The sequence below is a fragment of the Oncorhynchus kisutch genome, linkage group LG29 (assembly GCF_002021735.2).
Source record: "Oncorhynchus kisutch isolate 150728-3 linkage group LG29, Okis_V2, whole genome shotgun sequence".
Lineage (NCBI taxonomy): Eukaryota > Metazoa > Chordata > Actinopteri > Salmoniformes > Salmonidae > Oncorhynchus > Oncorhynchus kisutch.
In genome coordinates, this window is record NC_034202.2 from 25,894,860 (window position 1) to 25,907,867 (window position 13,008).

General features: G+C 41.3%; 1 protein-coding gene across 2 annotated transcripts in view; it reads left to right on the plus strand.

Moving 5' to 3' along the window:
• The window catches only part of LOC109873802 (small conductance calcium-activated potassium channel protein 2-like), a 35,735-nt gene that overhangs the window by 19,965 nt on the left and 2,762 nt on the right, over positions 1-13,008 (plus strand). Inside the window, exons 4-8 of one of the 2 annotated variants that reach the window (XM_020465520.2) lie at positions 22-163; positions 484-594; positions 793-920; positions 3,105-3,113; positions 10,322-10,391. In XM_020465520.2, the coding sequence (XP_020321109.1) occupies positions 22-163; positions 484-594; positions 793-920; positions 3,105-3,113; positions 10,322-10,391 (460 nt within the window). The remainder of the gene's footprint in view (positions 1-21; positions 164-483; positions 595-792; positions 921-3,104; positions 3,114-10,321; positions 10,392-13,008) is intronic. The other variant, XM_031808973.1, reaches the window with a different exon arrangement.

Genomic DNA, 13,008 nt, shown 5'->3' on the forward strand with positions numbered 1-13,008 from the left:
ATCTAGAACCTTCCATTCCAGATACCATGACAACATGGACATAACCAGCAACTTTCTAGGAGCCATGTGGTTGATATCAATCACTTTTCTGACCATTGGATATGGGGATATGGTACCCAACACTTACTGTGGAAAAGGAGTCTGTCTCCTCACTGGTATTATGGTGAGCCCTACTGCAGAAATTATATTACATTCTCATGCCACAGCTGTCCTCTCTTTTGCAGTGCTGCTTATGAGGTTATATCTTTAAATCCAGCCCTTATGTGTCTTATTACTTTTTTTAAAAACCTGCCAATATTTATTTTTTAAATCTCTGTTGGGGTGGCAGTGCGGATACATTCATATTCAGAGGATATTAGAAGTCAGAATCTGTGATTAATTTTTTTGTTTATAGCATAATTCCCTATTATTCCAATAAGGTTACAAAACAAATGTAACTGACTAAATACAGGCAACGTGTAACAGTCTGTTTGTTCCTCCCAGGGAGCCGGCTGCACAGCCTTGGTAGTGGCTGTGGTTGCAAAGAAACTGGAGTTAACCAAAGCTGAAAAACATGTTCATAATTTTATGATGGACACCCAGCTGACAAAAAGAGTAAGGAAATACTTCACTTGCATGTCGTTTTAAGTGTAAACATTGGAAAGAATAAATCTCAGCTCCCCCGTTTCTCCATTGTGTTCTATTTCAGGAAGACCACGCATGGTTGAAAATGAGTACAGTATGTTTTCCATTACAGTAGGAGTATTTTATTTACCGTGGACAGGGTTTCTAACTGTGCTCTTTGTGTGTCAGGTGAAAAACACAGCTGCAAATGTACTGAGGGAGACCTGGCTCATCTACAAGAACACCAAACTGGTGAGGAAGATGGACCATGCCAGAGTCAGGAAGCACCAGAGGAAATTCCTCCAAGCCATTCATCAGTAGGTACCCTGTCTGAAACGCTGTTGGCAGTGTGGTAAATACTTATTACACACTGGTATCTGCAGTCCCACACTTTGTCATACAGTATCATAGATAATAATACAAACCTGAGATCTGAATTGTTTGACACCTGTAGCCCAAATCTGTATTTACAATGTTGACCTTTTTGCTTTTGTTGTTTCTCATTTCACTCCATTGTTTTGTAATATTGATAAGTTGGAATGGAGTCGGGAAGTATTTAGTCCCACAACATGTCAGTAGTGCCCTAACAGCTCTTGAGAAGGAATGAATTATAGTAGCAGTCATGCTAGCTGTATTAGTATTCACTAGAATGTCTAGAATCCAACCCTCATAGGTCAATTATTTAACATCAAAGTTGACTTGGTAGTAAGAGAATTCTGATACTAACTGTTAAATTCTATATTATAATATAATGGTGTCATAGTGGTGTTACTAGCTAAAATGTGGTAAGAATTGCAAAGTAGTCATTCAATCTTTTTATTGAAAGCAATTTACTTATTAGATCAGAAGAATGTAAAAGGACTGGGAGCTCTTTCTCAATTGCAGTTAACTTATCGGCATTTAATTATTGGTTGTGCAATCCAGTATCTTCAAAACAACTCTAAACCATTTGAACCACAACCTAAACTAACCTGCCTTCTCAGTCTCTGAGGCAGTCTCTGCTCTCTATCTCCAAAACCCTATTGATGTTAATGTTCTCTTTTTTTATAAACCTAAGCCTACTTTTACCACTGCATTTCCCACCTTTTAACTAAGCGACTGACTATCATATGAAACTCAATGAGATATTTCTTCTTTTTGAGGTCAGGTTTGGTTGAAATTATTATTATGATTAGGGTCAGATTATATTCATATGCTACAGTGAAACTGTTCTTTGTTTTGATATACTTTTCTGTGTTGTATGTTTTATCTGTGTTAACTGAACTGTGTGGTCTCCTGTGTGCAGCTTTTAATTTGCTCATGATTATTTTTTTATATGCATCGTATACAATGACGACATTAAAATATTTGATTCTTGAAAGGGAGTATTGGCTTCTGCAACCCCCATCCAAAATGCAGCTGTTTTATAGGCTTCTGTCATAGTTGCTCAGGCAGGGTTATTATGTCCTCGGGCTATTTGTGGTAATGACAGCATATCATGTCGACCTCCTCTTCTTTAGGACGAGCAAATAATAGGAAACCCTCAGAGTTTAGGCAGAATCTCCACAGGACCAGATTCAGCTGTAAAACGCCACTTCCACCACTTTGTTCAAGGGCATGTCCATCTCCCCTTTTGTACAGGCTCAGTAAGCCGTATGAAGAGGGAGTGGGTCTTAGCAGAGAAGTTGTGGTTCTGAGAGCACTTCCTGGTGTGTGCTAAGTCAAGTGATGCCTGTGGCCTCAGCTGCAGGGTTCAGCTCCAAGTGTGGCTTGCCTGGGTGGATGTACTCACACCGTGTGTTGGGATGAGTCAGTGGCCACATACAGGGTCTGCCTGGGAGCATGCTCATCCCTCAAGTGGAGGGCTGGAGAGGGGTCAGTGACCTGTCTTGAGGCAATTGCGGTGGGAAAAGTATGAATAGTTCCTATGCCAGAGCTGGATCAATCACCCTGTAAGATCCTCCACCAATGTAGGGGACAGATCTGAGGGGAGGAGGAGGTAACTTTGTTCTTCTGAAGTGAGGCTTTTTCAATGGTGTGATCCTGGGGAAAACCTAGGTAAATGTTAGCTAGACAACTTGTCAGCCTGCCACGGCTGCCTGTCTGGTCATTGGTTCTCTCAGTGAGGCTGGTCTTACATACAGTACTGCATGCCTGATAAACTTGGCCGGCTGGAGGGGAGGATTAGGACAGGACCTCAGGGAGTGGCTAGCAGGGGCCGGACCAGAATAATGTGACAGGACAATTGAAGTTTTAAACCCGATGATTCCATCTGTGATGGCCTGAGGTGAGGCATAGCTATGAGGTGCTGCTGATAGTGATGATGGTATTAAGTTGATGTTAGTGTTGTGATTTGTATGTGTTGTTATTCAAAATGGCAGCAGTGGGATTGGGGTTGCAGTACCCAGGCCTGAGCAGGAGACTGATCCTGCCATCTGGACACATTTATCTGATGTTGTAATAATTATTTTGTCTATTTTATGTTTCCTTTTTTTCCTATTTGTGTCGACACAATGCAATAGAGCTCGAAAGTAAGTCTTCGCCTAACATGTAGCTACAGATATCGTGTGTGCATGCAAATGAGAGCTTGTCTTTTTGACTCAATGATGTGACTAAAAATGTCACTCCCTCAGTTGATAAGTGAAATTCATACCACAGCTACACATGTTGATTTCCCATCGAGCAATGACTGATTAGATGTCACATAATGTACATTTGTCTGTAACGCTATATTTCAATTTATATAGCCAGTTACAACACCGTCAAGATTTTAATTTCGCTTTTAGATCATTAGCTGAACAGCATGATGATAAGGCCAAAATAAGTTAATATGACGCACTAGCCTACAGAAACCCAGCATGGTCTCTTTAGAGAAAGCAAAGACCTCTTGATCAATTCTGCCCTACTTTTTATCTATCAAAGCATTACACATCTGCCAATTAAGCATCAATGCCAACCCCTTCCCTCTGCACCTCATTAATGAGAAGACACATACACTGCTAATGTTCCCATGTCACTTTCCCTTGATGAATTTCAATTATCGGTGATGGAAGGTGTTTTTCTTTCCATTGTTGCATGAATGTGATGAGAATTTGATCTTTAATCAGAAATCCACTGATTAAAACTCCAATAATCTGTGCTTTCATGAACCGAAGGATGACCGCTGGTGCTTGAGGAGAGGAGAGGCTTGCTGTAATAACTACAGAATAGAACACATCTGTCCAGGTTAATGCATACTCCCCCATCAATCTGCCTTAGCTACATTAACCAGGGCTAGGGGTCATCTTTCGGCTTGTGAAACCATTGTGACGCCTGTAACATTTGCATTTCCTCCATTTTTCTCTTGGATGACTGGTAGCAATAAAGACAGTGGCCATTATGACTACCAGCAGAATTCACCGATTTTAGGAAGACGCATTTGACATGCATAGCTGCACTGAGCTATCCACACTCATTAGTCTAGCGTAATGGCTCGTAACACCCTTAGTGGTGTGATGCATTTGCCTACAACTAGCATGATGCATGTACACAACCAGATGTCTTCCAATATGTTGGAGAAGATGAGAGGATTTTTTCGCAGGCACACAGATCGTCCTCTTTATAATGACACCACCCTTGCACTCTTAGAGGCAGGGAGGAAGGTAGGGGTACAGGAGGAAGGTATGGGTACAGGAGGAAGCGGGACAGGAAGCAGCATGTGTCCATTAGCTTGGTGACTCAGTGGGGGTGTGAAACAGGGACACGACCTGAGAGGCAAAGGTTGGGGTAAGCCTCCGAGAACTCCTCCTGCTTTAGAGTCTCTGTGCTGTAACTGACACAGCGTGAGACTCTCTCCTTCTCAGCACAAATCCCAGTAGTAAGACAGGAAGGGCAGAGTCAGGCAGCAGAACGGCCTGCCCATTACACTGAAGACTAATTAGCATCAGTCTTCCTACAGCGAGGTAAACAGGTCAAGACAAAGATAGCAACCGCAAAAAAATATATGGTGCAGCACAGTTGATATTGCCTTAAAGGGGCCATCTGTGATTGCTACATCCATTTTTTTACTTTTAAATTAACTAAATATTCCCATTGATTCTTGAAGAACATCAACTAATCCCATGAGGGATTGATAAATTAACTGTTGTACCCCATTAGAACCCAAAATATAAGCTTGTTTTACTACAGATTTGCACCATGTCATTTCAGCAAGCCATGATACTCACCATCTCAGATTGTTCTTGAAATCGTTTCTGTAGTTAGGAACAGGTAAGATTAGCATTCCTGAAACACTATCTTTTTGAAATGTAATTTCATTGCAGAGCAATTAAGCAAATTGATTGCACCCAAATTGGCCATTTAAATGTATAGGATTCAGAGTGGCGAAGCGGTCTAAGGCACTGCATCAAATCCAGGCTGTATCACATCCGGACGGGATTGGGAGTGCCATAGGGTGGCGCACAATTGGCCCAGCATCCTCCAGGTTTGGCATTAACGGAGTAGGCCGTTATTGTAAATAAGAATTTGTTCTTAACTGACTTGCCTTGTTAAATAAAGGTTCAATAAAAAATAAACTTTTGAATAATAATAGTACGCAACATCCGATGTGGACCTAACTTCTACTAATGTGTAAGGCATGAGGAATCCCCCCAAAATGCCAAAAGCCACCCATTGACCCCCCCACACCCCATGCCAATCCCACTCCAATGAACAGTGTACAATATCCGTTTTCAATGATTGACAAGTAGTATCACTCTGCAGCATGGAGTATTGCTTCTGCATACTATGTAATCTATTCATTGTGAATTTGGTCATGTTTTTCTCCTCTGTTCAGAGAAATGAGTTATTAAAGTCACTTGCATCATTTCACATAAAGTAGTATGAAAGTATAGGGATTTGACCACGAGATGCTGTGGTTCCTGCTATCCCGCCACACCCTTTTATCCATTTTGCTGGTCTCTTGTGTTTATTAATACTGTATATCACAACATTTCCTTTGCAACTTTGGGTAGAAAACCAATAGATTTGGCTTATGATGAAAATAAATTCACAATTCAAGCCAGTCCTCCATGAAAACCATGCAGTTTATCCTTCTTTTACGCTTAGTCTGTGTCCAGGAAATGGCCCCTTTGTATGTGGTTTATTCCCTTTGAAAGAATTCTGGCTTCGTTACTGTTAGACCATTCCTTGTGAACAAGCAAACCATTAGGCTACAGCATTTCTGATGGCTTCAATGTTATGGTCTCTAATGGTCTTCACGGGTAACAGTCCCAAACACACACTGTATAGTGTTTTGCAATGGTAATGGTATTGGGTTAAATGGCAATGTCACTAATCCCAATACATATAGAGCTGTTTCCTGATAATTGTATTGATAAGCATAAGACTGCCATGCAATGTATTATTTTATTAGGATTGTCACAACATTTTAGTCACTAGCCCATTTCTCCATCAAGGTTCTGGGCTTGTTGGAAAAGTCTTCATATGAGAATTGCGCCATACAGATAGTCCTCTCAGATAGATGCCACTTGTTGGACTATTCGAGGAGAGTTGGGTTGAAGCATTAGGTTGCAAAGAGAAAGACAAACTGAATTGCTTCAGAGGACTTGTGAGGTTGACCAGACAATTTATTTTCATAATGAGCCAAATACACTGCTCAAAAAAATAAAGGGAACACTAAAATAACACATCCTAGATCTGAATGAATGAAATATTCTTATTAAATACTTTTTTCTTTACATAGTTGAATGTGCTGACAACAAAATCACACAAAAATGATCAATGGAATTGATTGATCAATCAAATTGATCAACCCATGGAGGCCTGGATTTGGAGTCACACTCAAACTTAAAGTGGAAAACCACACTACAGGCTGATCCAACTTTGATGTAATGTCCTTAAAACAAGTCAAAATGAGGCTCAGTAGTGTGTGTGGCCTCCACGTGCCTGTATGACCTCCCTACAACACCTGGGAATGCTCCTGATGAAGTGGCGGATGGTCTCCTGAGGGATCTCATCCCAGACCTGGACTAAAGCATCCGCCAAATCCTGGACAGTCTGTGGTGCAACGTGGCGAGACATGATGTCCCAGATGTGCTCAATTGGATTCAGGTCTGGGGAACGGGCAGGCCAGTCCATAACATCAATGCCTTCCTCTTGCAGGAACTGCTGACACACTCCAGCCACACGAGGTCTAGCATTGTCTTGCATTAGGAGGAACCCAGGGCCAATCGCACCAGCATATGGTCTCACAAGGGGTCGGAGGATCTCATCTCGGTACCTAATGGCAGTCAGGCTACCTCTGGCGAGCACATGGAGGGCTGTGCGGCCCCCCAAAGAAATGCCACCCCACACCATGACTGACCCACCGCCAAACCGCTGGAGGATGTTGCAGGCAGCAGAACGTTCTCCACGGCGTCTCCAGACTGTCACGTCTGTCACATGTGCTCAGTGTGAACCTGCTTTCATCTGTGAAGAGCACAGGGCGCCAGTGGCGAATTTGCCAATCTTGGTGTTCTCTGGCAAATGCCAAACGTTGTGTAAGCACAACCCCCACCTGTGGACGTCGGGCCCTCATACCACCCTCATGGAGTCTGTTTCTGACCGTTTGAGCAGACACATGCACATTTGTGGCCTGCTGGAGGTCATTTTGCAGGGCTCTGGCAGTGCTCCTCCTTGCACAAACGCGGAGTTAGCGGTCCTGCTGCTGGGTTGTTGTCCTCCTACGGTCTCCTCTACGTCTCCTGATGTACTGGCCTGTCTCCTGGTAGCGCCTCCATGCTCTGGACACTACGCTGACAGACACAGCAAACCTTCTTGCCACAGCTCGCATTGATGTGCCATCCTGGATGAGCTGCACTACCTGAGCCACTTGTGTGGGTTGTAGACTCCGTCTCATGCTACCACTAGAGTGAAAGCACCGCCAGCATTCAGAAGTGACCAAAACATCAGCCAGGAAGCATAGGAACTGAGAAGTGGTCTGTGGTCACCACCTGCAGAACCACTCCTTTATTGGGGGTGTCTTGCTAATTGCCTATAATTTCCACCTGTTGTCTATTCCATTTGCACAACAGCATGTGACATTTATTGTCAATTAGTGTTGCTTCCTAAGTGGACAGTTTGATTTTGCAGAAGTGTGATTGACTTGGAATTACATTGTGTTCCCTTTATTTTTTTGAGCAGTGTATATAGGTTTTCCACCCAAAGTTTCAAAGGAAATGTAATCTATTTAATAAACACAAGAGCAGCAAAATTGATATGTGGTGGTATAACAGGTACAGTGGTATCTAGTGGTCAAAGCCTAGTGCTTTCCTATTACGTTATGGTAAATAATGCAAGCAACTTCAATAAGTAATTTCTCTGAAAAGGGAACAAAAACATAAACAGTGAATACATTACATAGTATGGAAAAGTAATACTCCAAGCCACAGCTTCATGCTACTTGTCAAACAGAGAACTGATACTGTATACTGGTTGTTGGTGTGGGATTTGCATGATTTTTGGGGGGATTCCTTGTGTCTTACTCATTGGTAGGAAGAGGTTTGGTCCTAATGTTGGGTACTATAGTTATTGAAAGGCCAATTTGGATGTAAACAATGAGCTTTTTTAAGACATTCAATTATATTTCAACAAGACAGTCTTTCTGGAATGCTAATCGTATATGTTACTAACTGCAGAAACTATTTCAGAACAATCTGAGTTGGTGGATGTGGAAATCCTCTTTCTTGTGCTTTGAGGTAGAACGACCCAACATTGTTTACAAACAATATAATTGTAAGCCAACACTGTATAGCCTCAACTATAATTTTGATATCATGGATGGTCAGTGCTTGAATCCATAGCACCGTCTATGAATTTGAGTGGTTACATTTCTCCAACCCCATCCCTCAGCTTTTGAAACAGTGGAGGGGTCACACTTTGTTATTGTTTGAACAGCAGATTCTTCCTTTAAAGAATTCAAAGGGGTGTTGAAAAGCTTAGCATAGCTGTTTTCCCCCTGATGAATAGCAAAGCAAATAAGAAACTATTGAAAATTCAGGACCGCACAGGAGCATTGAATCACAGAAGGACATAGAATATTGAGTATGAGGGGGCAGGATGCTTTTATATTCTGACCCCAGCTTCCTGCCTGCCTTGTTCATCAACACCATTTGACAGCCTTTGGTCATCCAACCGTGAAATTGAGAATTCTGACAAGTCTAACATCTCAGCTGCACAAACGTTTTAATGCTGATGTCTTTCACACTTTAGTACATTTTTTATTTTCAATTTGCCAGATTACTTGAACAATAAAAGTGCTGTTTTTGCAATAACATTGGCTACTCGTTTTAGAATGTGCTTCTTCTGGACCATACGGCTACCCTGTCACTAGCTGCTGAGGCATCGTCTTTTGCCTGTAGGATCCTTCAGTGGCACTTGTAGTGCCCCCTGTTGGTCTAACTTGTCATCTAGCTCCACACAGGAACTGGAATGACTAACAATGATGCACCATTGCATGAGAATAGATTAATCTAGCAGTCACTACAGACCCTTCATATTCTTCCCCTTGATCTACTGTGCTGTACATATCAAATTCACACAGTCCAATTAGACCCGCTAACTCAAAAGCCTATCTCATCAGCTAGTCTGAGAGCATTGGGTTTTATCTGAAAGAAAAAGCTGACCACAAGGGCTATGTTACAGTCCTACCTCCAGCTCGCCCCGTGTGTTGGTCTCATTCTGATTTAACATGCAGCACGGGTGGTTGCGGGAAAAAAAGCTCTCCTGTTATCTTGAAAGATCGAGTGTGGTCCTGAGTACTGCACATTTGCTGACGTGCCAGTTAGTGTGGGTGGAAATCACTTGCTTAGTACCCTAATTAAACAGGAAATGTGAATTATTTAAGACAGCTGTATGGATTAAAGAAAGTTACAAATTTGACTCTGGCTCTTGAAGAGGGGTATTTTTTAACCTGTCTGCGTCACCAACACAGAAAAGCTTTATGTCAGCTGGATGAGTTTCCCACTATGTAACAATTCAGCACATCACTGTCAGTACTCAGTAACTAAGGTGATTTTACATAATATACCAGATGGATTTTCTCTTTTATCAATAACACACTCACAGTCCAAAGATATGCGCTGGTATACTGCATAAAGCTCAGTAATATAATCTTGTTTTTTTTGGATCATTTCATTATATTTTACAATGCTGTATTTGTTTTTCAACTACTTTTAATTGAAATGAATTAGTATCCCCTTTTATATAGAGATTGGCTATCATGGCACTTCAGGTGGAATTGCTCTGACATAGTGTTTTTCTATTTTGAAAATCAAAACTGTCACTTGAACAATCTGCAGTTTTTTGAGGGATTAAATAATTCACTAAAATGGAGAAACCTCCAAGTGTTTGGATGAAGCTTTTATTATTATAGTTTATATACACTGCTTTAATCTTATATTTCAGCAAAATCCCATTGCAAGCGATGTTCTCTCCCTAGTTGAGCCCTTGTATGTTACTTTGTTGTAGAGTTCAGGGGCTGAAGATTTACTGCAGTAATAGACATTCTCCTCTCTGGCAGCTTCTATACTCTGGTCTTCACTTGCATGCAGCTCAACCAATCAAACTGTCTTAAACCAATTCCTGCATTTTCTACACACATCCTGTGCATGTCCTAGGAGTGAGTGCTCTCTATGTGTATGCCTTCTGTGTGCACAGATCTGTTAAACCCATCTTTACCAAATAGATACATTTATTGGGTTCTGAATGGTCTTCTGTTCAGATTGAGAAGTGTTAAAATGGAGCAACGCAAGCTGAATGACCAAGCAAACTCACTAGTGGACCTTGCAAAGGTAAGCTGGACTGACAAACGTCACATATTCCAGTTTATTTTGGTTGTGAAGTTTGGTTGTGCATTTGGATTGATCTCTATCTAACCCACTTTTTGATTTGAAGGATTCCATTTGATACATGTGATATCAACGCATCGGGTGAATCAGTAACACCTTTTCATATAAACAAACAAAGTCTACAGGTGTCAAATAAACAGACCTTTTCATATGAATGTTAAGAGGAACCAGTTGTGTAATGTCATTGGAAGAAAATAAGACACAATATATTTCCACTTCTTGAACTGGGTGCAGGATAGCCTGGTCCCAGATCTGTTTGAGCTCTTGCCAACTCCATTGCTGTCATTGGCATGACAATGAGTGTCAAGGAGTTGGCATGATAGCACATTAAACAGACTGGCACTCAGGGTAGATGCAGGACTGTTGTTGATGGAAACATACAGTATCTTGGTTTCAAAGATGATAAGAAGATATGCATATTATAAGGGGTGAAAAATGAGAAGAATCACTATGGGGAACCCTCCAATGTAAAATCCTTGAATTGAGTTCATGCCAAAATGATAGAGGAACATTTAAAGATGCACATTTCTGCATGTCAAAACGATCTCCGAGGGGGAACCCATTTTCCCCAGCATTTCCAACCCTGGTTGTTAGTGGAAACCTACAATATCTTGGTTTTAAAGATTATATAAAAGGTATGCATATTATTTTATGAGATCAGGATCCCCACCCTGATAGGTAAGTAAAACTGTAATTTAATCTGTCATCAGTTTGTCAAATATCTTAAGGTTTGGTTTTCCAGACTGAGATTAAGCCTAGTCCTGGATTAAAATGCATGGTCAAGGAGAATCTTGAAAGGGCTTTTTAGTCCAGGAGTTATCTTAATCTGTGTCTGGGAAACCGCCCCTTGATGGTAATTAACACATTGCTATGTTTCAGCAAATCTCTCTATGGTGTTTATCCTTTGATGCACTAAACAGAAGTTGACAAACCTTAGGGAAAGACCTGGCACAGAGCCAGCCTGACGCAGCAAAAAAAAACATTAAGGGAAGGGAAACATGCTGTGAGTGTGATGTGATGATTCAGCCAGAAATATAGAAGGGAGAGAGTTGGAGAGCTTTGACATTAAAATATCTACCACGGTCAAATCAGTTTCATGCTACCATGCCACGAAAGACATTAGCTAGTTAATATTACAGTCACCCAGGGCTATGAAACAAGTGGCTCACGGTGAGTTGGACATTTGGGAAGAAGATGACTCATACAGTCATCTTTAATCAGTGTCATAAGTGGCTTTCGCCACCAGAGGGCAGCATAGCATTACAAATCACAGTACATGAGCTCCCTGTGGATCGATAGAGCTGTATAATGGAGCTTAAAATAACTTTGGAAGCTGCATAGCCTCTGCAAAGCTATGCGAAATCCCTCGCATAGCAGTGGTTTCCCTACAGTTGGAAAACAAAAAATACCTCTATTTGGGGCGTAACATAAAGCAGGCTATCATTTGAGTCAGAATATATTAATACCGTAGTAGGCCTACAGTTAAGAGAATCAAACTCCCTTTTCAGCATTTGTCCTCACCTTGAATAAGCCTTTTATTATTGAAAATGCAGGATATTATTTTTCTTTATGATTTTCATTGTAATTTTCTACACTTGTCTTTTTACTGAGTTTGGAGCCATTATAATTTCAGCTACTTGTGGTATTGGATTTCAGTAACAGGGTTTTAGTACATCAAAGGCCTATGTATACCCACAGGTAATTTCCTGCATCCAGTCGGCTTAATCAGAGTCTGAAATTAGCCCACAATGCACAGTCGTGTAGGCTTACACAAGCGTTTTTGTGCCTTAACTGAATATACTTACAGTCCCAGTCTACTCTTGACAGAGTTCTGGTTTTATTTTATTAGTGCTGTATTATAAAGATTTAATTCATTTGCAGTTAAATTTTTCATGATTAACTGAGGCAAACTCGAGTCAGTTCATCTGTGTCTATCCAAAATTCACTTGTTACCTCCAGAAAATCTCAAATTTAGGCAGTTGTATATCTCATAATGTTGCATTTTGCTATTGCCTCTAGGTTCCATCCTTATTTTCATAAAGTTCCAAGATAAATGTAAAGACTCTAACCATGTCAATTCTAAATTCCTTGATCATCTGTGGAAATTGCCTTTTAAAATATCATAGGAAGTGATGAGTGGCTCTGGTAGTGATGAAACGTAGTGAAACCCTATCTGCCCCCACCCAAGTTGGAGCGCCAGGGTGGTGAAAAGTGTTGTTTTGGCCCGAGGTGGATCGCTGTGATTCTAAACAAGCCACCCAGCCCATTATTCCTACCCCAAATGAGGAAAGGACAAGGTAAGTGATGGATGGATGGATGGATGGCATTGGCCACATGCTGGCAGCGATTGTTCTCATAGTGAACATTAGCTCAGTACACAGCAGCCCTCTCTCAATCTCCAGCCCCCCCCCGGGAACTGGATATCTCTGTTTGATAACATGCCATGTGTCGAGAGGAAGAAGATCAACTTCCTGGTCCAGAAGTTAGTAAGTGTATACAGCAGAATTTCTCTGCAAGTTATCAAGTCATATTTTATTGGCTTATCTACAGCATCAGGTTT